This window comes from Carcharodon carcharias, chromosome 20 (genome assembly GCF_017639515.1).
Source record: "Carcharodon carcharias isolate sCarCar2 chromosome 20, sCarCar2.pri, whole genome shotgun sequence".
Taxonomy (NCBI): Eukaryota; Metazoa; Chordata; class Chondrichthyes; order Lamniformes; family Lamnidae; genus Carcharodon; species Carcharodon carcharias.
Window position 1 is genome coordinate 35,401,545 of NC_054486.1, and position 27,013 is coordinate 35,428,557.

General features: G+C 40.7%; 1 protein-coding gene across 4 annotated transcripts in view; it reads left to right on the forward strand.

The window, feature by feature from the left end:
- ubr1 (ubiquitin protein ligase E3 component n-recognin 1) overlaps window positions 1-27,013 on the forward strand; it is a 197,207-nt gene that overhangs the window by 61,042 nt on the left and 109,152 nt on the right. For all 4 annotated transcript variants that reach the window (XM_041214122.1, XM_041214124.1, XM_041214126.1 and 1 more), the window contains 8 exons: window positions 1,523-1,715; window positions 3,564-3,625; window positions 4,416-4,526; window positions 8,466-8,531; window positions 12,182-12,283; window positions 15,721-15,784; window positions 18,345-18,469; window positions 21,395-21,447. In XM_041214122.1, coding sequence (XP_041070056.1) covers window positions 1,523-1,715; window positions 3,564-3,625; window positions 4,416-4,526; window positions 8,466-8,531; window positions 12,182-12,283; window positions 15,721-15,784; window positions 18,345-18,469; window positions 21,395-21,447 — 776 coding nt within the window. The remainder of the gene's footprint in view (window positions 1-1,522; window positions 1,716-3,563; window positions 3,626-4,415; window positions 4,527-8,465; window positions 8,532-12,181; window positions 12,284-15,720; window positions 15,785-18,344; window positions 18,470-21,394; window positions 21,448-27,013) is intronic.

The following is a 27,013-nucleotide window of genomic DNA, read 5'->3' on the forward strand; positions in this document are numbered from 1 at the left end:
ATATTGCCGACCTGAAAGATTCTCTCTTGGTTCACTGAAGGAAAGGGGTTGAAAGTTTATGGCTTTTCCAGTCCAAACTGAATAGCCCCACTTTTGTCCCTACAATGTTTCCTAGGCAGAATTCTTTCTTTTGCAGGCCCAGGATCTCTTCCCTCTGGGTCGTCTTTGTCCCCCAGATTAACTCCCAGACTTCTGGCTAGTCAAAAAAAAAAGTCAGTTGTGAAGTGTTTATCATAAACTGTTTTTGTCATTTGACCATGGTGTTGGGATTTTTCCATTGTCCACACAATGATTTGATGTCATAAGCCATTGTCACACATCAACCTTCCAGTTATGAATAGCCTCAGAATTTGTTTGTGTATTTCTAACTTCCTAATAAATTTAACAGGCATGTAATGCAACCATAACACAGTTCAGTTGGATCCTTGAATGAATTTTTCTGCTCCTTCCTGTTAAGTGATTTGAAGACGTTCTTCTACCTTGGAGTGCTATAAAAATATCTGGTAGACAGAATTATCGCTTGACAACATGTACAAAACACAGCTCTGAGACTGAAACAAATAATAACCCGTCAAGAAAATATTGAGGCTTTATTTTGATATCCAGCTCTTGTATGGCTCAAAAAGGTGATATTACTGTTTTGGTATATCTCAAAGTGTTAGCCATGGTTTAGTAGCAGCACTGTTGCCTCTGAGTCAGAAAGTTGTAGGTTAGCGTTCCACTCCAGATGCTTGAGCGCAAAATTTAGGGCTGGAGACTCCAGTGCTATACTGAAGAAAGACTGCACTGTTTTAGAATGAACTGTAAAATTGAGGCTTTTCAGGTAGTCATAAAAGGTCCAATGGCACAATTTTGAAGTAGAATTGAAGAGTTTTCCTTGGTGTACTGGTCAATATTAATCCCTCCACCAACATCACTAAAACAGATTATCTGGCCGTTATCATGTTGTTGTTTGTGGGAGCTTACTGTGCATAAATTGGTTACTGTGTTTCATATGTTACGGTAGTACTTCATAAGCTGTTTTGGGCACCCTGATGTTGCGAAAGGTACTATCTAAATACAGCTTTCCTTTAGTAAAGAGCCCCCGCTTGACATGAATGTATTTACAGCTGGATTCCACTGGGGAGACAACAGTCTAGTGACTCCCTTTGACTCGGCCTCTTTAAAGAATCAGTCCTCCAATAATTGCTTTATTTTACTCGCATGAAAGGAAATTGCATTTATTTTCAAAGTTGGTTGTGTTTAGAAAAAAGAGTTCTATCTTTCACTCAGTTATGAAACTTTGGAATTCACTAGCCCCGAGGGCTTTGGTTGCTCAGCTGTTTGAGCATAATTAAGACTGAGATTGATAGATTTTGTTAGGCAATAAGGGAATCGAGCGATATGGGGACTGGGTGAGAAAGTGGAATTGATATAGAAGTTCACCTGTAATTTTACTGAATAACGAAGCAGGCTTGAGGGTCTGTATGGGCGTACTCTAACTCCTGTTTCTTAAGTCCTTATTTCTGATGTATACATGCAGGAACAAGTCCTTCTTCGAGCCTACAAGGAGTGCCATCGTGTTTTGTCCCAGTGTTCTAACGAGTGCAATCAGCGCAATGCAAGGAAGCAACTCAACACTCTGACCATGTGTGGTCATTCCATCAGCTTGAAACGCTACTTGGTATCTCGAGAGCCTGTCAGTATCCACCTTCCCCTATCCAGGCTCCTTGCAGGTTGGTTTAAGGGAACTGCTTCACTAACATAATAGTAATGACTTGGGAGCAGCAGATTTAAAGTATCCTGGACAACACGGTGATGCAGTAGCAGAATGAGGGGAACCATCTAATTTCCAGAGTGATGTGGACTTAAGTCTGGTGTACCTTTTTAGAGAGCAAACCTTTAACCTGGGCATTGTGAAGCTGGCATGAAATCCTCTGCGCAGTTAGTTAATACTCTTGTGTAAAATGGGTTATTGCTGGTTCAGTTGATTATGTAGACCAGTTCAACAGGACAACCAATACAGTGACATGAGTAATTATTACAGTACATCTAATTAAAACGATGTAAGTACAAAAGGTCAATATCATCCCAATCAAAGGGATAATATGGTGAAATTGTGTCCCTTTGTTCTACTCCGCCCTTCCCCTTTAAGGCAGTTCCTTATAAACCCCTAACTCCAGATGATATTGACATGACCACAACATCATTCATCCTTAATCAGTGACACTGTAGCCCATTTTGTTTCTCTCCAACTCTCTTCAGTTTCCAACAGATGCAACTTTAAATAAACCCAGCTGTTCATTTTAGGATTACAATTATAGCACGAATGCAGCAGTCTTACTGAGTGACAAAATCCAAGTGTGCAGCGTATGGGGCCCTTTTCTGACACTTTGGACTGTTTTTCCCTTATTGTCAGCTATACAACAGACTCGCAGGTAGGAAAAGACTTGCACGTTAGCTAATGAATACTGACCTACCAATACCCCTTGCCCTGACTTTTGAAAATTGCCAGCTAATGGTGGTTCCCAGCGATATCTTCCCCTAACCAGTTCTTTATTGAATGTTCAGTATGCTACCAATGACCACATCTGTACTCCCTGAGGCAGGACCCCTGGTTAATTTTTCTTATTCCATCCTTCTTTCAAAGGCGTTTAGGACAGTTATATTCTACTTCAGCCTACTTGGCTGAAACTAACAAAGGCAAGAAATTAGACTAGGAACCCCCCTGTATGGCTCATACTACCTTTACCAACTGGACTTGGGAAAGATCTTAATGTTTGTTTGAAAATGTAAGCAAGAATGAACTGAGTGGCATTTTGCCTTTTGGGTTCTGATCATTCTCAGTATCTGCTTGTTAAATGCAAGGTCCAGGACCAGTGAGCGCTTGCGTACGTACATTATTTTTATAATAAAGTTCACTGATCTTTCTATATTCTGGATAGTTATAGTAAACAAATAAATAATGTATGTAGAAATCTCAACAATCATGGAGTATAGGGGAGTCTTTCCAAGGCAGTAACTTAATCCAAGGATTCAAATGATGCCAAATTTAGATTAGATTACTGTCTTGTAAACACTCCAAGATGGTTGCTATTTTTGTGCTTTTAGTTTTAAGGAGGGGCATAATAGTTTTGGCCCAGTTTTTATTTTTTTCTCAACAGTTGTCAATATGTTCTGTACTAACTCATGGCAACCTTTACACTTTTGTGTTCAATACTTATGAATGCCTGGAAATCCACAATATGGGTTGCATCGTAACTGGATTTTAGTAAGGTGTCCTGGTGAACATGTGGCATGCTTTAAGCCATTTACACTGTGGGGAAAACGCTTGCCAGATTCTAGATTTGCGCGCTCATTTTTTCCCTAAGAGTATTAAAACTTCTGGTTTTGATGGGCTTGTAGCTGCTGCAAGTGGTAGCAATTGTATTAATTATGACAGTGATTTGGCCAAACCAAAATCTACATTCAAGTTGATTTAGCTGGTTTCTCTGGGGTATTAAGGTGAACTCTTACAATTTTGCTGGCTTGTGTTGTTGATAACAATTATTCAACAGATTCTTATGCATTACTTTGTGTTATAGGTTTACATGTGCATCTAAACAAGAGTGGAGCAATTGACAAGTTAGAAGAGTTTGTGCCTCCAGTAAGTAAAGAGCAATAAAAATAAGTTTCCTTTTCTCTATTTCAAGTACTTCTGTAAAGTCTGAACATCCTCCATCCTTTATCTTACAATGTTATTTATGCTAGATATCAAGAGATTTGCTGTTAAATTATTGAAAATGCAGTCTGGCATTTTAATTTTATCAACTTGGTGTAATGGCAGCTTTTGTTTTCAAATGTGTGAATTCATTTCTTTTGTGTTCCAAAAGCTTAGTACAGCAGAGAAATCTCCAGTTTGTTCTCATGCAATCAGATTGCTGAATGGCCTCTGCCTGTTCTCCAAGATACATGTATAATTAAACATATTACATGCCTATAAATGTTCTACATTTAACTACTAAAGCTTTGGATTTGGAGTAAGTTTATTATTGAAAGTCTTGCCTAAAGCATAAAGACTTATAGTTTTTGTTTCCCACCACCTTCTTCCTCTGTAATTTCACTCTATAGAAACTGAAAACAAACAAATATGTCCACCATGACCTTGGAGTTACTCGAGTTGCTTAAAAGATTAAATTTGGTATGTTTTGAAAGGCTATAATTACATTTTCTAAATCCTTGTTTTGAGTGAGGAAGTTACAGCATTCATTAAAATGTGGAAAAAAAATACAGCCACTTTAAATCTGGAGGCATTTAAATTTCCACATCGCTGATGTTAGCTGTTATGTTTGTTGGGTAATTCGAATACCAAAATGGTGTCACATTCAGTAGCCATTGTATCTTGTAGCATATTCTTGGGCTATACTAACCACATACTATTATGCCAATTATTACAGTCAGAGTTTCAAGTAGAAAAATTGATGGACTACCCATTGCGCTGCTTAGTGCTTGTGTCTCAGGTCTCGGCTGATATGTGGAGAAGAAATGGATTTTCCTTAGTAAATCAGGTACTATGGAAATGTTGACTTGACGTTTATGTATGGGAAAAAAAACTTAACTTTTATGGTGGTGAATCCTTTTTACACAAGAAAGTACAAGGCAGTAAGAAATGGCCAAATGTGGGTTCATATTTATTATCTCTTGCCCTGCTTTGTTTCTGATCTCTGCAGTGTTATATGAGGAGTTTCCATAAGGAACTCAATCACTTAGCAGACAGGGAATGGAAGAAATGAAAGAGGGGAGACTCCATACAGTTCAGTCGTGATTGGTTTGAGATGCACAACCTCATGGAAACCTGAGAATGAGGGGTCCAAAACGAGCCCGTAGTAAAACAATGCAAGAATCTGCAAACTTATTTAACTTGAAGTGATTCTTTTTAATTTTCGTTTGGAGGATTGGGAAATTTATATAAAGTCTAACTTAAAACAAATTTTATGTGACAATGAAATCTGTTTTAAAATGGAAAATTTTTGCTAACAAAATGGATGTAACTAGGTTGTGGATTGGTTTTGACCAAGGATTATCACACCTGAAATGGTTCCTCCCCCACCCCCGACAAACCCACAGATGCTGTCTGACCTGCTGAGTTTTTCAATAAAACCATAGAAAAGTAGTGCCGCAGCAGGAGGCCATTCAGTCCATTGTGTCTGCACCAGCCAATAAAGAAAAAAGAAACTAACTGATCACTTTAATCACACTTTGCAGCACCTGGTTCATTGCCATGCAGGTGCACTTGAGGTGCAGAACCAGGTACGTTTTTAAATGAGTTGAGCATTTCAGCCTCAACCACCAATTCAGGAAGTGAATTCCACACATCCACCCCCTCTGGATGAAAAAGTTTTCCCTCTTGTCCCCTCTAATCCTTCTGCCAATCATCTTAAATCTATGTCCCCTGGTAATTGACCCCTCAGCTTGGGGAAATGTGTCTTTCCTGTCTACCCTATCTAGGCCCCTCAATTTTGTATACCTCAATTAGGTCACCCTTCAGCTTTATTCTTTCATGGGATGTGGGCATCACTGGCAAAGCCAGCATTTATTGCCCATCCTGAATTGTCCTTGAACTGTGTGGCTTGCTAGGCCATTTTAGAGGGCAGTTAAGAGTCAACCACATTACTGTGGACCTGGAGTCACATGTAGGCCAGACCAGGTAAGGATGGCAGATTTCCTTCCCTAAAGGGCACTACATATGAACATACGGAACAAGGAGCAGCAATAGGCCATTCAGCCCCTCAAGCCTGCTCAGCCATTTAATAAGATTGTAGTTACCTGAAATCTGCATCCCACCTACTCCTGATAACCTATCACCCTCTTGCTAACCAAGAATCTTTCCACCTCTGCCTTAAAAATATTCAAAGACTCTGCTTCCACCACCTTTCAGGAAGAGAGTGCCAAAGACTTACAACCCCGTGAGTGACCCTTTATTTTTAAACTGTGATCCCTAGTTCTAGATTCTCCCATAAGAGGAAACATCCTCTCCACATCCACCCTGTTAAGACCCCTCAGGATCTTTTAGGTTTCAATCAAGTTGCCTCTTACTCTTCTGAATTCCAGTGGATACAAGCCTAGTCTGTCCAACCCTTCCTCATAAGACAATCCACCCATTCCAGGTATGAGTCTGGTAAACTTTCTCTAAACTGCTTCTAACACATTTACACCTTTCCTTAAATAAGGTGACCAATACTGTACACAGTACTCCAAATGTGGCCTCACGAGTGCCCTGTACAATTGAAGCATAGCCTCCCTACTTTTATATTCAATTCTCCTCACAAATGATAACATTCTATTAGCTTTCCTAATTACTTGCTGTACCTGAATACTACCCTTAGTGAACTAGTTAGGTTTTTACGACAATCGAAGATAATTTCATGGTCACCATCACTGAGTCTAGCTTTATATTCCAACAGAATTCAAATTCCACCAGCTGCCATGGTGGGATTTGAACCCATGTCCCCAGAACATTGGCCTGGGCCTCTGGATTACTAGCCCAGCAACTTTACCAATACACCACTGTCTCCCCAGTCTCCTCTGTTCTAAGGAAAACAACCCTAGCCTATCCAATTTTTCTTCATAGTTGCAATTTTCAAGCCCTGATATTCTTGTAAATCTTCTTTACTCTCTCGAGAACAATTATGTCCTTCCTGTAATGTGGTGACCAGAACTGTGTACACAATTCCAGCTGTGGCCTAACCAATGTTTTATACAGTTCTATTATTACATCCCTGATTTTGTATTCAATACCTTCTCCAGTAAAGGAAAGCATTCCATATGCTTTCTTTACCGTCTTATCCACCTGTCCTACCATCATCCGGGACCTGTGGACATGCATTCTAAGATCTCCCATTTCCTCAACCTCTCTCAATATCCTCCTGTTTATTGAGCATTCCCTTGCTTTCTTTGGCCTCCCCAAATGTATTACGTCCCGCTTTTCTCGATTGAATTCCATTTGCCACTTTTCCAACCACTTAACCAAACCAGTGGTATAATTCTGGAGACAACAGCTATCCTCTTCATTGTCAACTACATGGCCAATTTTTGTATCTAATATTTCTCTCACACCTCGTTTAACTAGAATGTCTGCATCATCCCTCTCCTAGCATGTTTTGTTTTTATTTCATATTACCAGCTTTCACAATATCCACCTTTTTTTTAAGCTCTAGCTTCCTCCTGTTGGTATTAACTAATTACAGATACTAAAGCCCAAGGTGGGCTTTCAATCACATATGCTCGCCGTCGGTAAAACTGCTGATTTCCACCTCAGTAACATTGCCTGACTTCACCCCTGTCTCAGCTCATCTGTTGAATTCCTCATCCATGCCTTTTTATCTCAAAATTGACTATTCTAACGCACTGCTAGTTGGCCTCCCAACTTTTATGCTCTGTAAATTTGAGGTCAGCCAAAAATCTGTTGTTGTGTCCTAGCTCACATCAAGTCCCTTTTTCCCAGCACCCTGTGCTCACTGACCTATGCTGGCTCCTGGTTGAGCAATGCCTCAATTTTAAAATCTTCATCCTTGTTTTCAGACCCCTCCATGGCCTTACCCCTCCCTATTACTAATCTTCTGCTGTCCTACAGTCCTCAAATATCTTCTGTCCTTACATGGCCTGGCCTACATGTGGCTGCAGATCCACAGGAGTGTAGTTGACTCCTAATTCCCCTCAGAAATGATCTAGCAATCCACTCAGTTCTATTCAAGAAAGTGGTTCACCAACATCTCCTCAAAGGCAATTGGGGATGGGCGTCATTCCATAAATGAATTTAAAAAGTGGCTTATTGTCAAATTTTGCTTGATTAAGTTCCTGTGAAGTATCTCGGGACATTTTACTACGTTAAACATTCTCTGTAAATACAAGTAGTTATTGCTTTAGGATAAGGCATATACCGTATTCAGCCCTCCTTAGGGTGTTCCTTAAGGCAATCCTGAAAGGCTGTGGACCCACTTTTGACGTGATGGTTTGATCTGGTGCAGTCAACTGGCCATAATAATCTGCAATCTTTACTCTCCTGATTGATTGGCCTAAAAAAAATACTTTTGGTGTCACTACTTAGCCAGTCAGAGCTCTGGGGACTGTTTTAGGTAAATTCAGGTCAGAGTGGTCAAAAATGAAAAGTTTGTGGGCCCAGAACAAAATGGGAACATAGACTTGCTTAAACCTAAATGATACATAATGAATACAATTTATATTAGTGTTTGGATTTATTAACCCTATTTTATAGTGTAAGGTTAATCTCAGTAATAAATTTATATCAGAGTGCTCCACAAGTCATTCATAAAGATGTTGTCTCATTTGATCTTTTATTTGTAATTTCAGCAATTTCTGTGGCTGATTCAAAAAGTCATCTGTGTAATGTAGTTTTGATGGATTCACTTGATTGTTCTTCGTTGCTGTTAAATGTATGCTAGAAGTAATGGAAAGGTGGTAACTTTATTCCTTTATTTTTCTTTAAGGTGTTTTGTTATCGAAATGTGAAATGGAGGGAAGAGATGTTTGACAAAGACATAATTATGTTACAGGTATGGTTGTCGCCTTTAAAATCTATTTGTGAAAATTCAAATTTATTCAATAGTAGTTCCCAAGTTGAGCAAACACACCAGTTTGAAGTAGCTTAGTGTTTGTTGCACTTCAGAAATATATCTATGGGACCCAGTACCAGGGATATCTGGCATGCTCAACAAACTCAAATTATCTTTTTTAATTGGCTAATTGACTAAGAAAGGATGATCAGCACTGGAGCATTTGACCATGGTAAAGAAATCAATATGTCTCTTGACAGAATGGTGTTCGCATAATGCAGAGCAGAACATAGAATTATTGAATGTTACAGCACAGAGGAGGTCCTATGGTCCATTATGCCTGTGCTAATACTTTGAAAGAGCTATCCAATTAGTCCCACTTCCTGCTCTGCCCTTTCCCCATAACCCTGCAATTTGTTTTCCCCTTCAAGTATTTAGTTAATTCCTTTTTGAAAGTTACGATTAAATCTTTGACCAGCCTTTCAGAGAGTGCGTTCCAGATTGTAACAACTTGCCTGCATTGTCTTCACTTCTAAAGCAACATACGTATCCAGGGATGTTGAATTAATTTAGAAAAGTTATTTTAATATATTGAAAAATTTTCCAGTTTTCACCAATTTCTCTGAAGATTGACTCAGCTTTGGTAAAATTTTCTTCCAGTAAACAGGATACAATGAGAAGGAAAAGAGAGGCTTTTAGCAGGTCCAAGGAGAGCAAATCAGCGGAGGCATTAGTGGAGTACAGAAAGTGCAGGGTGGAGCTTAAGAAAGCAATTAGGAGAGCAAAGAGGGGATATGAGAAAGCTCTGGCTGGTAAAAGTAGGGAAAATCCCAAGATATTCAATAAGTATACCAATGGGAAGAGGATAACCAGGGAAAGAGTAGGGCCCATTAGGGACCAAGGGGGGAATTTATGGGTGGAGCCAGAGGATACCGGTAGAGTGTTGAACGAATATTTCACATCCGTCTTCACCCAAGAGAATGAAGATGAAGGTATCGAACTTGGGGAGAGAGACTGCAAGGTTCTTGAGCAAATTGATATAGGAAGTGACAAGGTATTAGAGGTGTTGGCAGGCTTAAAAGTGGACAAATCTCCAGGTCCGGATGATTTGTGTCCCAGACTGCTGAGGGAGGCAATCAAGGAGATCGCAAGGGCTCTGACCCAAGCTTTTAATTCCTCTCTGGCCACGGGGGAGGTGCCAGAGGACTGGAGAACAGCTAGTGTGGTTTCGCTATTTAAGAAGGGTTGTAGAGATAAGCCAGGGAATTACAGGCCAGTGAGTCTCATGTCAGTGGTACGGAAACTATTGGAGAAAATTCTGAAGGAGAGAATCTATCTCTACTTGGAGAGGCAAGGTTTGATCAGGGATAGTCAGCATGGCTTTGTCAGAGGGAGGTCATGCCTAACAAATTTGATTGAATTTTTTGAGGAGGCGACCAGGTGTGTAGATGAGGGTAGTGCAGTTGATGTAATTTATATGGATTTCAGTAAAGCCTTTGACAAGGTCCCACATGGGAGACTTATAAAGAAGGCAAAGGCACATGGGATCCAGGGTAATTTGATAAGGTGGATTCAAAATTGGCTTAGTTGCAGGAGACAGAGGGTGATGACTGGAAGCCAGTGTCCAGTGGCACCCCACAGGGATCTGTGCTGGGTCCCCTATTATTTGTCATTTATATAAACGACCTAGATGACTATGTGGTGGGTAGGATTAGTAAGTTTGCGGATGACACAAAGATTGGCTGGGTGGTTAACAGTGAGGTTGAGTGCCTTGGGCTACAGGAAGATATGGACAGGATGGTCAAATGGGCAGATAAGTGGCTGATGGAATTTAACCCTGAAAAGTGTGAGGTGATACACTTTGGAAGGAGTAATTTGACAAGGAAGTATTCAATGAATGGCATGACACTAGGAAGGTCTGAGGAATAAAGGGACCTTGGCATGTGTGTCCATAGATCTCCGAAGGCAGAGGGGCATGTTAGTGGGGTGGTGAAAAAGGCATATGGGACGCTTGCCTTTATCAATCGTGGCATAGATTACAAAAGTAGGGAGGCCATGTTGGAGTTGTATAGAACCTTGATGAGGCCGCAGTTGGAGTACCGTGTGCAGTTCTGGTCGCCACATTATAGGAAGGATGTGATTGCACTGGAGGGGGTGCAGAGGAGATTCACCAGGATGTTGCCTGGGATGAAACATTTAAGTTATGAAGAGAGGTTGGATAGACTTGGGTTGTTTTCATTGGAGCAGAGAAGACTGAGGAGTGACCTGATCGAGGTGTACAAGATTATGAGGGGCATGGACAGGGTGGAAAGGGAGCAGCTGTTCTCCTTAGTTGAAGGGTCAGTCACGAGGGGACATAAGTTTAAGATGAGGGGCTGGAGGTTTAGGGGGGATGTGAGGAAAAACTTTTTTACCCAGAGGGTGGTAACAGTCTGGAATCCGCTGGCTCACACCCTTTGAAAAGTACCTGGATGAGCACTTGCCACGTGATAACATTCAAGGCTATGGGCTGAGTGCTGGTAAATGAGATTAGGTAGGTAGATCAGGTGTATCTCATGTGTCGGTGCAGACTCGATGGGCCGAAGGGCCTCTTCTGCACTCTGTGATTCTGTGAAACCTGGAATCAACCGTTTACTTTCATGAGTAAACTGATCACATTGCAACCACTTTCTATACTAGGGATTCTCAGCAGAAGCTGTTGTGTTGCAAGAGGATTTTTAGTCTAGGTCTAAGTTCAGTAAGTGATATATTCTTGTCCCCTACTGCAAAGTAAATTTTTATTTTAATGGGGCATATGGGTTATGTGATGTGAATTAAGGGGGTCTGTTGGTCCATGTTTGTTCATTGGTATTGAAAACAAGTTGCGTTTTATTTTTTATTAAATCAGATTGCGTTGTATAACGTTTCTTATTGCACAATCCACAGTGATAATTAGGTGAAAAATTGCCTGAGATTAAGCTGCAAAATGGTTAACAAAATAAGCTTATCCTTCTCTTGTATCATGGAGTGGACACAATGCTGTAGACACACTGTGTTAATTGTTTTCAGGCGTTGACTGAAGTAAGGTGGATATCCACAGATGTCGCACTGGGCCTTGGTAACTCAGTAATTGTTTAACAGTTATAAGCATGATTAGTATTCTCATTCCTCTACGTTGTCTTGAAAAACTACATTTAAAAAAAAAAGCATGTCAGCTTTTATAAAATTGGATGAGGAATAGTTGGATTAAGTTATATTCATTTTAAGAATCTGTTTATTTCAGTGAAGTAGACTAAAGGTGTTGTTGAGCTGCTGCATTGAGATGGTGCAGCATTATCTCAGAATCTGTTCTTAGCCTTGTTGCCAGTATAGGGTTGGCACACCACTTGGATTTGCTGCTATGTAGAATGCAATTCCAGTGTAGCAGGTATGAATAAGTATCCTTTTTAACTGTTGGACTTCCTGCTACTTTATAAACTGAACCAGGAATTTATCAATATTTTTGAGAAATTATATTCCTGCTTGCACTCTCAAAATGTTAGACTTTGAGACCAATTCGCAACCAGGCAATGTAATAGAATTACCAGCTGGCAACTGTAATCTGCTCCAATTCTGCAGCTGTCAATGTTACTGATCTTGGCGCTGAAATTTAAATGGCCTTTGTATTACAGATTGCTGCTTCAATCATGGATCCAAATCGATTCCTAATGTTTGTATTGAACAGATTTGAACTGTTTGAAGTTTTTTCTAAGTCCCCAGTTCCAAGAAATAAGGTAAAATCCAAGTGTCCTACCTATCTTATGCCTGTAGATAAAGCCTAGCTTTGAATTGGGTCTTCACAGAGATGTTAACTTTCAGTTGTTGGTCATTGTAGCTAAGGATTTTATTAAGTTAACTTCTTGCTAGGCCCTTGTGCATCAGTGTTAGTCACTTTGTGTTGACCATAATCACAATCTTTGAAACATTAACTCTTTCTGTCGATATATGCTGCCTGACCTGTTGAGTATTTCCAGCATTTTCTGTTTTTATTTCAGATTTCCAGCATCTTGCCTTTGTTCTGATCTGATAAAAGGTTTCAGGTCTTCTGGTAAAAGCAAAATACTGCGGATGCTGGATATCTGAAACAAAAACAAAAATTGCTGGAAAAACTCAGCAGGCTTGACAGCATCAGAATGAAGAAGAGTCATACAGACTCGAAACGTTAACTTTGTCTTTCTCTCCACAGATGCTGTCAGTCCTGTTGAGTTTTTCCACAATTTTTGTTTTTGTTTCAGGTCTTCTGGGTTGGTTTGTATATATGCATTTTTAATAAGGTTTTGCAACCCCTGAAGTGAAAGAGATGTCTTGAAAGGGATTAAAAGTTGTGATTTTTGGAAATAAAGCACAAAGTAGAAAAGTTTTATTGTTGCTTAGTGACAGCGATCCAGTGATGCACGCACAGAAAAAGACAGGAATTGAGAGGGAGTGAGTTTAACGTGTGTGTGTCAAGGAGGGCAGACAGGGATTTTTAAGCTCTCTGGTAAAGCTACAAAGGGCAGTAGTTGACTGAATAGTCATTTATAAAACTCAGTAAAGTGATCAATTTAACAGAGGTGCTACTGGAAGACTGAGTTTAGGGAACTCATTTGCTCTGCAGTTGAAGAAACAATGAGTTAGGAGTGCAGTTTTTAGGTGTCTCGGAGAGAAATACGAGTTGGTTGAAGAGCATCGCGTGAATGCTCAGGAAGTCAGTGGAAGAAAAGCATTTGCCGTTGTGCCAGTCCAAGCAAGAAGCTTTTGTGTCAAGCTAGTGGTAACCCTTCACTGGTTTATGTGTTGTGTAAAGATGTTGCAGAGGTATAGGAATAGTGGGAATTTGAATTGTCATCTTGTGTTTGTACTGAGATCTTTCCAACCTTTTTATCTGGTGTAATATAGTTTTAATTTTTTTTTTTGTATTGCAAGTTCATCAGACTCCTGTGAATTTGTTCAGTAACTTTCCTCCGCGGTTTTCTCAAAAAAAATTAGGATTTCACTCTGGGATCTGATTTCTCCAGTATTAACAGCAGTTGGGATCATAATGTGCCATCCTTTCTTGAATGAGTATCACATTTATCATTCTCCAATCCACTGGCACCTCCCCTGTATCTAGGAAAGACTGGAAGATTATTACAAGCCCTTCCTCTATCTCCACTTCTCCTTCCTTTACCAACCTGGAATGCAAGCCACCCGGACCAGGTGATTTATCCACCCTAAGCATAGCTAGTGTTTCCGGCACATGTTTCCTATTAATTTTCACTCCATCCATTACCATCTCTGCTTCTACTCAGATTTTGTCAGCATGTTCTTCCTTGATAAACACTGATATAAAATACTCATGAAGTATTCCAGCCTTGTCTTGTGCCTCAAAGCGCACATTGCCCTCTTGTCCCTATTGGATCCACCCCACTTCTTACTACCTGCTTATGATTTGCATGCCGGTAGAAGATTTTTGGGTTCCCTTTTATGTAACTACCATTCTATTCTCATATTATCTCCTTGCTGGTCATATTTTCATCTTCACTTCCCCTCTGAACCTATTGTATTTGGCCTGGTTTTCGCTTGAAGAATTCGCCTGACATACATTATACACCCTTGTTTTTTTGTTTCATCTTATTCTTTATCTCCCTCGCCATCCAAAGAACCCTGTTTGCAGTTCTCATATCTTATGCTCTCATTGGAATGTACCTAGCCTATACCTGATGCATTCCTTAAAAATCGCCCATTGTTCTGTTTCAGCTTTTCTTGTCAATCTTTGGATGGGTTTTACCCTGGCTCCTTCCACTTTTATCCCATTGAAGTTAGCACTAATCCGGTTTAGAAGTTCTACTTTAGATTGGTCCTTGCTGTTCTGCATTGCCAATTCAAACCTTACGATATGTTGAGCACTCTTATCCAAGTGTTCCCCCACAGACACTTGGTCAACTTAGCCCACCTCATTCCCCAGCACCAGATGGAGCAATGCCTCTCTGTAGTTGGAACGAGATCATGCTGATCAAGGAAATTCTTCTGAACGCATTCTTAAAGTTCCTTCTCACCCTTCCCAACCTTTACTCTAACATCATCCCAATTGATATTTGGCTAATTGAAGTCCCCCAATATCACCACTCTACAGTTCTTGCCCATCTTGGTGATTTCCCTGCAAATTTGTTCCTCCATATCTCTTTTACTATTTGGAGGCCAATAGAACACACCGTTGTGTGACCATCCCCTTTTTTTTTGTGGCTTTCACCAAATGGATTCTGTCTTTGCGCCACCCCCCCGCCCCCCGGACCCTCCAAGGACATCCTCTCTTTCCAACACTACAATGTCTTCTCTACCCCACTACTGCTACCCCATCTCCCTTTAGCCTTTCACAATCTTGTCTTTTCCTGAGAGAGAAGAGGGGGGTGGTGTGGTTGTAGGGACAAACAAGCAGTGATAGAAGCAGATCATCAAAAGATGTCACCAACAATAGAACAAAAGAACACATAGGTGTTAAAGTTGGTGATATTATCTAAACGAATGTGCTAATTAAGAATGGATGGTAGGGCACTCAGGGTATAGCTCTAGTGGGGGTGGGGAGAGCATAAAATATTTTAAAATATTTAAAAATAATGGAAATAGGTGGGAAAAGAAAAATCTATATAATTTATTGGAAAAAAACAAAAGGAAGGGGGAAACAGAAAGGGGGTGGGGATGGAGGAGGGAGCTCAAGACCTAAAGTTGTTGAATTCAATATTCAGTCCGGAAGGCTATAAAGTGCCTAGTTGGAAGATGAGGTGTTGTTCCTCCAGTTTGCATTGGGCTTCACTGGAACAATGTAGCAAGCCAAGGACAGACATGTGGGCAAGAGAGCAGGGTTGGGTGTTAAAATGGCAAGCGACAGGGAGGTTTGGGTCATTCTTGCGGACAGACCGCAGGTGTTCTGAAAAGCGGTCGCCCAGTTTATGTTTGGTCTCTCCAATGTAGAGGAGACCACATTGGGAGCAACGAATGCAGTAGACTAAGTTGGGGGAAATGCAAGTGACATGCTCGTCAACTCTTTTCTTCTCCGCCGATGCTGCCAGACCTGCTGAGTTTTTCCAGGTAATTCTGTTTTTGTTTTGAATTTCCAGCATCCGCAGTTTTTTTTGTTTTAATCTCTGTTTAATTTTTTATTCCCTGATTTGACTAATGAGACTTAAATATACATGCATTTCTTGTATTGCAGGATGTAATTCAGCAGACCAATGTTCTAATAGAGGAATTGCTGCACCTTATTATTATGGTGGTTGGTAAGGCTTCATTTTATTAACTGAAAGGGATATAATGTACAGGACTGTACACACACAACAAAAATGTTAATTTTAACAGAATCCAATTCCATGAGATGTAAGACGATGCACAAAAGTGATTTTAGCTACCTAAATCGGAACAAACGTTGTTGTCATACTTGTTATATGCCCAGTTGAAATGAATGACCTATTGACACTTACAAGATAACAATTTGATTAAATGTGTCCAATGAAAATAAAATCAATCCAAAACTATGTTAATTGAACTTTATTCAGAAAACAAAGGAAAGTAACGTAGGAAGGAAAGGGATGGGAGAGAGTTAAAAAAAATAACAGGAGAAAAATAGCAGTGAAAAACAGAGTAATGGACAGCAACAAATTTAAAGGAAAAAAGTGAGTAACAGACACAATTAGAGTAACACAGTTAATAGAGTAATGGAGAAAGGCCAAAAGATACATTTATGTATCATCTTTAATGTGGTAAAATCTCCCAAGGCCAAGAGTAACAGAGGAATACAAAGGAGTGAGCCACAATGGAGTAACCAGAGACCAGATCTTTTCAAGAGGTCTTTCAAATGGCCCTGCTTCCTCCATAGTGGGCACACAAGCCACAGTTGAGGTGAAATCTTTCCCCAACTCAATCATCTTCATCTGAAGAATCAAATTGAGTTTTTTGAGGAGGTGACATCAAAAGGCATTTGATTAGCTCTGTGCCAAAGTTTATCCAAAATAAGAGCATGGAATGCGAATTAACTTTATGGGAGGCAGGAAACACACGAGTAATGATAAAGAAAATGTTGTGTGATTAGCAGAATATGACAAGTATATTCCCTAGGCATCTGTACTCGGGCCTCACAACTTTTTACCTTGTTTGTCAATGACTTGGATGAAGGAATAGGAAGTTGTATATTCAGGTTTGCAGATGATGCTAAATTAGGAGGTGCAGTAATTTATGTAGATGAAAGGAAGTTACAAAGGGACAGACACACAAATGAGTAGGCAAAACTGCCAGATCGAGTTCAATGTGGGGTCATTCACTTTGGATCTGAGAAAGACGAATCGAAATATTTTAATGGAAAGAGGGGGTGCAGAGGGATTTGGATATCCCATGTATACAATTCACTAAAACCTAATACATAGATGTAAAAAAATAATGAGTAAGGCTAATGGAATGTTGGACTTTCTCTCATATGGATTGGAATATAAAGGGGAAGAAGTTATGCGTTAGTTGTACACAGCCTTGGTCAGACCCCATCTAAAGCATTGTGTTCAGTTCTGGGTACTGAACCTCAGGAAGGACATTTTGGCCTTGGAGATAATGTGGGTTCATCAGAATGATGCTGGGGCTTAAAGCGTTAAATCATAATGACTGTTTGCATGATCTTGTCTTGTATTCCCTAAAGTTTAGAAGATTGAGACATGATCTGATGGAATTGTTTAAAATGATAGAGAATCTGTTTCCTCTGGTTTGGGCAGGGGAATTTTAAAATTAGAGCTCAGCTATTTGAAATCACGAAGCACATTTACACGCAAATGTTAGCGGAAACCCAGAAGAGACACTGCCAAAGTCTGTGGATGTTGGTGGTTAATTAGCATTTACAAGACTGAGATGGATAGATTTTTGCAAGTTATGGAGCTGTAGTGGGTAAATGGAATTGAGTTATGCAGCTTTTATGATCTAATTGAATGATGGGAACAGGCTCAAGGGGTTGAGTGACCTTCTCCTGTTTCCTCTTGTGCGTGAGTCTAGAACTAAGGGGCACTGTTTTAAAATTAGGGGTTGCCCTTTTCCAACAGATGTGAGGAGAAATTTTTTCTGAGGGCTGCGCAACTTTGGAATTCTCTGCCTCAGAAGGCGATGGAGTTGGGGTCACTGAATATTTTTAAGGCGGATATAGATAAATTCTTGTAGGCAAGGGAATCAAAGGTTATTGGGGGTAGATGGGAATTTAGAACTTGAAACACAAACAGATCAGCCATGACCTTATTGAATGGCGGAGCAGGCTTGACAAGGCCAAATGGCCTACTCTTATTTTGTATGTTTATATGTAGGTATGTACCTTTTTCCACACCTGATCATAAGAGACACAGGATCTGCTTACAACGGAGACAGCACTGACCCTGAGGGAATATCTGGTGCAGTCATAAAATCTGTAACACGTGGAGATTAGTGTATTTTTTTTTTAAACAGTAGGTCTTCAGATTTGAATCATGGGTTGCTGCAATATTTTCTCTTCCTTTTCAACAGTTACATTTTATTTACATGCCATCAATGCTGACGCAACTTGAATGAAAGAAACTTCCCAAAGATGATTGAGGGTGAAATATTAACATATATAAGAAAGTTTGAAATTTACAATGCTGGTTTCCGACTGTTAAAAGAAAGTGCCTGATGGTTAACTTATGCACACAATTCTGTAGAACTAAATCAGACTATGTAGGAATACTGTGTAAGAATGATAATGCTGTGTAGGAAGATTATCTTTTTGTTAATTTCAGCCTTTTATCTGTTATCATTGCTGTCACTGAATCTAATGAATTTGCATTTGCTTCTCTCAAGGGGAAAGGTATGTTCCTGGAGTGGGCCATGTGAATAAAGATGATGTAACTTTGAGGGAGGTGATCCATTTACTTTGCATTGAACCGATGCCTCATAGTGAACTGGCAAAATCATTACCTGAGAATGTGAGTGTTCCTACTTTGATGCAACATTTCCTTAGTTTATTGGAACTTAAGTAAGGAAATTGCATTTATGTAGTGCCTTTCCTCACCTCAGCATGCCCCAAAGCACTTTACTGCCAATGAATTACTGTCGTATTGTAGGAAAGGTAGCAATTTTCTCACAGCGAGGTCCCAAAAACAGCAATGTGATGATGACCAGGTAATTTGTGATTTTGGCTGAGTGATTAATAGTGGCCAGGATATGGAAGCAAACTCCCCTGCTCTTCTTCGAAATATTGCTCTGGGATCTTCTATATCCATCTGAGAGGTTGGAAGGGGCCTTGGTTTAATGTCTCATCTGAAAGATGGCAACCTTGACATTGCAACATTCCCTCAGTACTGTACTGTAGTATCAGTCTAGGTTTTTGTGCCCAAGTCACTGGAGTGGGATTGGAACACTTGAACTCGGATCAATGGTAGCACACTTGCCTAAGACGCACACTGCTGAGGCATTGTAGATAATCTATATTCCTCTCTGAGATAATTATAGAATAATTAAATGTGCTAATGTGGGTCTTTCTGTAGCACACAAAAAGCAGTGGTTTCATTTCATGAACATTTAAAAATGTAATAGAGGTGTCACAGTACAGAACAGAAAGCACTGTGGAAAACGTTAATGGTATTACAACAATCTGTGCATCAGTATAGTTAATACTTAAAATATGTTTAATTTTAATTGCTGGTCCAAGCAGGGTGTCATGGTATGCAATTCATTCCTTGTTTGTAGCTTCTAGCTCATGAGTTGTCTGGCAAGCCGTACACCTCTTTGTATTCCATTTACACCCTTTTTAGTCCTATATCAACATTTATGTATAGAATTACGTAGAATGGACAGCACAGAAACGGGCTATTTGGTTGAACTACTCCATGTCAGTCTTTATGTTCCACACGGGCCTCCTCCCACTCCTCTTTTAACCCTGTCAGCATAACCGGCATTTTATGCAGTCGTTTTGAAACAGCATTGCCACTTGAAGACAGCATAACACCGTATGTACTTATTTGGCAACAACTAGCATTTATGAAGTACCCCTCAGGAAGATTAGTACAGAGAACCAAAGGCATGGTCAAAGAGGAGGGTTTTGTGGAGGCTTTGAAAGTATTTAGGAAGAGAACCAGTAGAGAGTTCCAGAGGGCACCCCTGTGTTCTCTGGTCACATACCTCATTGCCAATGGCAACAATTTCTCACTATTTACTTTGACAAAAACCAATATAATCTAGAATGCCTATTAAATCTCCAGTCCCAGCTTCTCTAGACTCCACGTAGTTTTATTCCCTCACCCTTAGTACTATCCTGGTAAATCTCCTCTGTAGAGGTTAAATAAGCTACTGCCAGTGGAGGAGCAGATGGAAACAAGGGTGGTGAATTCCACTGTTGGGGAGTGAAGAGAAAACAAGTTGGTACTATGACAGTAGGGTCTGGACGATAGAGATTTAAAAACAAGAATTATATAATTAATTCACGGGGACATAGGGAGTCATTGGAGGTTAGTGAGGATGGGAGAGGGTTCAGACTGTGGGAAAGGATGCAGAACTTCAATGTTCAGAAATCGTATATCTTGATACACTGTGGGTCACAGCTAAGTGAGGTTTTCAGTGCTCTCCTGGAATGATTTCTGCTAATGCTTAACACAGTGCAGAAAGGAAATCTATGTATAAATATGGCTTAATTTTGCAGATGTTGGTCGTTTACTTTCTCACAGTACTCATTGAGGAAGGTCCCTCTTTTCAGGAAAATGTTACACACCTGCAGTTTCTCATCCACCTAATCTCTGATCTGGTTTCCCAGGCAGCTATGGAATCATAGAATCATACTGGACAGAAGGAAGCTGTTCAACCCATCAAGCCTGTTCTGGCTCTTGGGAAGAGCTTTCCAGTTAGTTCCAGTCCCCTGCTCTTTCCCTATAACCTGTCAGCTTTCTTATTCTAAAGTATATGTCCAATTCCCTTTTGAAAGTTTCTCTTGAATCGGCTCCCACTGCCATGCCAGATTAGTGCATTCCAGATCAGAACAACTTGCTGCATTACCGAAACAAATCCCTTCTTCCCCTGGTTTTTTCCAATTATTTTAAGTCTGTGTCCTCTAGTTAAGTAACTTCCTAACAGTGGAAGCAATTTCTCCCTATTTACTCTGTTAAAACTTGTATAATATGGAATACCTATTGAATGTCAGAGCCCAGCCTCTGTAGACTCTGCACATAACTTTATTTCTTCATCCCTGCTACTATTCTGGTAAATCTCCTCTGCAGCCGCTCCAAGGCCAGAACTCAACACAGTAGTCCAGCTGATATCCAAACAGTGATTGTTAGTGGCTTAAGAATAAATTGAGTTATGATTTGAGAGGCAAAATTGACGTACTTCCAAATAATTTTGAGTACTGGAGCCAGATGGGTTTAGAACATACAATGAAAGAAAATTTACAGATGAGCAATTGTGGTAGCTTTATTGTCAGGACTCACTGGGGATAGCGCGCTGTAATTTCAAGCCCCACTGTTTCCCGAGCTGCGACAAATGTGAAAAGTTTGACCAAAACAATAGGTTGCTCCAATTCTACCTGGCCCTTTCATTAAGGTTTACAGAATACAAGCACCAGGTTTGTGAACTTAATAAGTAAATAACTGTTTATTGAACAAAGTGTCTTTTACCTAATAGCAAAAGAAAGAAATATGAACTGCTAACTTCAGTAATGTTCATATGTGGTAGAACTGGTTTGGTAGAACACTACATTGGATGTACAGCATAGAAACAGGCCATTCGACCCAACATCTTGCATCATAAAAACCACGAGCAATATTAATGATTGATTTGATAAAAGCATACAGTAGTAATCAGCCACTCTTTGAAAAAAATCTGAGAATGGTGTAGTGATTGTGTTAAAATTATTTTAACAGGAGAACAATGAAACTGGTTTGGAAAATGTTATACATCAGGTGGCCACTTTCAAGTAAGTCTAGTTTTCCATAAGAATTATTGGTATGATATTTTTCAAATATATCGCAAGGTGCAGATTTGTTGTGTTCTTTGCTCGTATACTAATGCAATAGCACATCACTAGGTTTTTAAATCAGTATTCTTTTCAGTCGTTCCTCAGTGATTTTTTAAATTAATCTTTTTTTACAAATGGTCTGATTTGGAATGATTACTCCAGTAAATGATGCTTTTAACACTCAACTTTGACGTACAACTGAAGAGGCCATCTCCAATGGAGAAAAAGCCACCGGGGTTATTACCCTTTCAAGAATTTGAGACCACAGAGTTGTGACAGATCCTGTAATTATGTTTCTTCCCTTCCCTCCTGTCCTACAGCTACCACAGCTATAACTTGTTAGGTTCCATATTATGCATCATACTGGGAGGTTTACCTGATGATTAATTCTGTTACTGTGAGAACATACAAATGTACAAATTAGGAGCAGGTGTAGGTCACTCAGTCCTTCAAACCTGCTCCGCCATTCATTAAGATCATGGCTGAGCTGATTGTAACTTCAACCCCACATTCCTGCCTACATACCTGATAACCTTTCATCCCCTTGTTAATCAAGAATCTATCCAGCTCTGCCTTAAAAATATCCAAAGACTTTGCTTCCACCGCCTTTTAAGGAAGAGTTCCAAAGACTCGGGACCCTCCTGAGAGAAAAAATTCCTCCTCATCTCTGTCTTAAATGAGCGACCGCTGTGTGCATACAGGTTTGGAACAATCATCTTAAGCAGTTGTTTTACATCATATAGGATACAATACTTCTTTTCCAAGAAGCATTTTTTTGGGTAACTTCTGGAGTCAGGTCTTATTAAGTGTTCAACTTTGCAGAGTGACCTACATTGCCTCTGTGATGAGAAGATATTTTATTTTGTTTTGAAAGCAATCAAGGGAAGACTATGGGACTTCTGTTCGTGGCTTTTGGAATCCATTCTTTCTCAGAATTGTCTGATGTGATCCATCAGGATTCATATGCCTGAACATAAGAGTACAAGGTGTTGTATAGTTTTCTGCCCCATTGTTCGCAGAATTTCACAAAGATTCTGTTAAAGACAAGGCTGAAGCAGTTGTAACCATCTTCAGCCAGAAGTGCCGGGTGGACGATCCATCTTGGCCTCCTCCTGAGGTCCTCAGCATTACAGATGCCAATCTTAAGCCAGTTTAATTCACTCCACGAGATATTGAGAAACAGTTGAAGGCACTGGATACTGCAAAGTCCTGACAACATTCCAGCAATAGTACTGAAGACTTGTGCTCCAGAACTGACTGTGCCCCTAGCCAAGCTGTGCTCGTAAAGCTACAACACTGGCATCCACCTAGCAACGTGGAAATTTGCCCACGTATGCCCTGTCCACAAAAAGCAAGACAGATCCAATCCAGCCAGTTATTGCCCCATTGGCCGACTCTCGATCATCAACAAAGTGATGGAAAGTGTCGTCGACAGTGCTATCCACCAGGGCCACTCAGCTCCTGACCTAATTGTAGCCTTAATCCAAACATGGACAAAAGAGCTGAACTCCAGGGGTGAGGTGAGAGTGACTGCCCTTGACATCAGGGCAGCATTTGACTGAATGTGGCATCAAGGAGCCCTAGAAAAACTGAATTCAATAGGAATCAGGGGAAAACCCTCCACTTGTTGGAATCTCACCTATCACAAAGAAAGATGTAGTTGTTGGTGGTCAATCATCTCAGTCCTGGGTTATCACTGCAGGAGTTGCACAGGCTAGTGTCCTAGACCCAACCATCTTCAGCTGCTTCATCAGTTCCCTTCCCTTCATCATAAGGTCGGAAATGGAGATGTTCGCAGATAGTTGCACAATGTTCAGCACCATTCACAACTCCTCAGATACTGAAGCAGTCCATGTCCATAGGCAGAAAGACTTGGACAATATTCGGGCTTGGGCTGGTAAGTGGCAAGTAACATTCATACTACACAAGTGCCAGGCAATGACCATCTCCAACAATAGAGAATCTAATCATCTCCCCATGCATTCCGTGGCATTACCATCGCTGAATCCCCCACTATCAACATCCTGGGGGGGTTACCATTGAACAGAAACTGAACTGGACCAGCCATATAAATACTATGGTTACAAGAACAAGCCAGAGGCTAGGAATTCTGAGGTGCCCACAAGATGATTCCCCAGAGCCTGTCCACCATCTACAAGGCACAAGTCAGGGGTGTGATGGAATACTCTCCACTTGCCTGGATGAGTGCAGTTCAACAACACTCGAGAGGCTTGACAGCATCCAGGACAAAGCAGCCCACTTGATTGGCACTGCATCAGTCACCTTAAGCATTCACTCCCTCCACCAACAACACACAGTGGCAGGAGTGTGTACTACATACAAGATGCACAGCAGCAACTCAGCAAAGCTCCTTTGCAAGCACCTGCCAAATCTATGATCTCTACCCACCTAGCAGGAAAAGGGCTGTGCAAACATGAGAGCACCACCACCTGCAAGTCCCCCTCCAAGCCGTACACCATCCTAACTTGATACTATATTGCTCTTTCTTTATTGCTGCTGAGTCAAAATCCTGGAACTCCTTCCCGAACAGTACTGTAGGTGTACCTCAGCACATGGACTACAGCGGCTCAAGAAGACGGCTCACCACCACCTTCTCAAGGGCAATTAGGGATGGGCAATAAATACTGGCCTAGCCAACGATGCCCATATCCTGTGAATAAATAAATAATTTCTAAGCTCAAGATTACATTGCTTGATTATCCTGTTGGATGTGCAGTAAAGATGTCCAAATCTTCATGATCACATAGGAACAGGAGTCAGCCATATAGTCCCTTGAACCTTTTCCTCTATCCAGTGATGACATGGCTGATCTGTGACCAAGCTCCGTATACCCAACTTTGCCCCGTATCCCTTAAGACCTTTGTAAACAATAATCAACTAATCTCAGATTAATATGTTGTTAATTTAAAATCTAGGATCAATTGTTGTTCTCAGAAGAGAGTTCCAAGGTTTTACCACCTTTTGTGCATAGAAAAGTTTCATAATTTAATTCATGAAAGTTTCTGGCTCTAATTTTATACTATGTCCCCCTAGTCCTAGACTCTCCAACCAGTGAAATTAGGTTTTCTCTACCCTACCCTATTAGTTCCCCATAAATCTTGGAAACCTTGACCCAATTACCCCATGACCCTCTAAACACCTGGAATTGCAACCCTGGTTTGTGGAATCTTTTCTTGTACTCCTGGCACTCATGAACCAAAATCTCAGCTGTGATCGAATAGCCTTGTGGGCATTTTGGGAGAGTTGAAGGCTAAGAGAGTAAACCCTGGCAGAAAATCTGGAGTGGAGCCCAAAGGTGCACTGGCGGATAAATATGTCTTCTTTCTGGCAACCAAGCTGGTATCAAACATAGTGCTTTGCATTCCTTTGGACTCAACCAGGAGTACAAGGGAGGGACCCTGATGTTTGGGCAACCCACAGTCTCCATAAATTTTGCCCAAGTTTGCGCTCTGGTTAGGACACTCCAGTTTTTCTGCAAAGCGTTAATTCAACACAGGAGATAGCAGTTACCAGTGGTAAGCCCAACTCGATTGGTGTAGAGAACGTGTGCTACAAGTTGTCTCCACTGGTTGGGGGGACCACCATGCCCCACTGGTCAGCCACTGCCCACCTCAAATTGGGCAGCCTCTGAATATTAAGGTGCTACCCTGCCACGGTCAATCTGTTTCATTGGGTACTTGGAGCGTAGCGTTTCTACCCAACAAGTGGACCAAATGCATCACATCAAGCAAACAAAACAAAAACAAAGAGAAGATGGCAACACTTTGATTGGCAAGGTAGAACTTCAGGACCATATGTATAGGATTGATAGACAACTTGCAACTGGCTGACAACATGCATAAGGTAGCCATGATCGACGTGGAACTCGATAGACTGACCATTGATACGCCTTCCCCACGAGACCAAGTTTGCTGAGAGCGAATCACTGAAAGAAAAACATTGTGTTCACCTGGCAGGGGAAAAGTTCAGCGGAAGCACTTGAGCTTCTCTTGATGATAGAGCCCCCCACAAATGTTTCAGAATGTGTTTCTCCATCCGCGCGGCAACTCAAACAGGGTCAGTTAGCCTCATCAGTGTTTTCCCAGAAATACTCACGTTTTTCCAGGTGTGGTCTAACCAGAACTTTGTATAGCTGAAGCATGACTTCTGCCTCCCTGTATTTGAATCCTCTCGATATAAAGGCCCCCATTCCGTTAACCATTTTGATTATTTCCTATGTCATGATGTTTTAATGATCTATGTGCTTGGATCCCCAGATCTCTTTTGGACCTCCACTGTCTCTAGCTTTTCATCATTTAGAAAGTACCCTGTTCTATCCTCCTTGGGTCCAAAAGGGATGACTTCACATTTGCCTGCATTGAAATTCATTTGATGCAGTTTTGGCCATTTACTTAATCTGTGAATATCTCTTTGTAATTTTATGCTTCCATCTATATTGCTTGCAATGCCATCTATCTTTGCCCTGCCAACAAAATTTTGGATATGTGGCTTTCTATCCCATCATCTAAGCTGTTAATAAATACAGTGAATAGTTGAAGCCTCAGCACACATCTTTGCGGAACTCCACAAGTGACATCTTGCTAGTTAGATTGCCTGCCCATTATCCCTACTTTCTAACTCCTGCTCAGTCAACTTCCTAACCAGGTCAATAATTTTCCTTCAATTCCATGAGCTTCAACCATAGCTAATAGTCTTTTATGAGGCAGTTGACTTCTGGAAGATCACATAAGCAACATCCATAAATATTCCCCTGTCCACTACTTTGAGCACATCTTCAAAAATTCCATCAGGTTTTTCAGGTATGACTTACCTTTCACAATCCGTGCTGGTTCTCTCTGATCAGCTGAAATTATTCAAAGTATTCAGTTGCTCTATCCTTATTTATGGATTCAAGCAACTTCCTGACAGCAAGTATTAGGCTGGTTTCCCTCTGTCAACTTTTTCTTAGTATTTGATGCAAAGATATAGTCAATACACCTTCAGACAGGTGAAGAAGAAAGCAATGTAGGAACTACACTAAGGAATGATCCAAAGTGACTATACCAGGGAGACAAAATTCCAGATTCCACGATGATTCAGAAACCTCGGAAGGAGGTATTGGGGGCTTTCTCAGCCCTCACCACCATAAGGCTGTGCAGCCATCTAATCGTAGGATCTTGTGATCATTATGATAGTTTTGGTATTTAAATTATATGGCATCTACTGGTATAAACCAATTCTAGTCCTCAATAGAGATTAAATTCACCGATTCTACTACCATTGAATGTTTTGGTGCCAATTAACTCTGAACCAAGGTGAAAATTGCTCCTTTGTCTGAGGCATATGGCCTTATCTCAGCTGAAAGCAGTTCCCATTGATTTGGAGTTACCTCTTGCTTGACTCCAGCTGAGTGTTTTCACCTCCCATTTTATGAGACTAGCACAGTTTCGTTCCAAAGCAAAGGTATTTGCCTTACTGTGGGTTCCAGTCACTCCACCTGCTGAACCTACACTCCCTGTGAAAC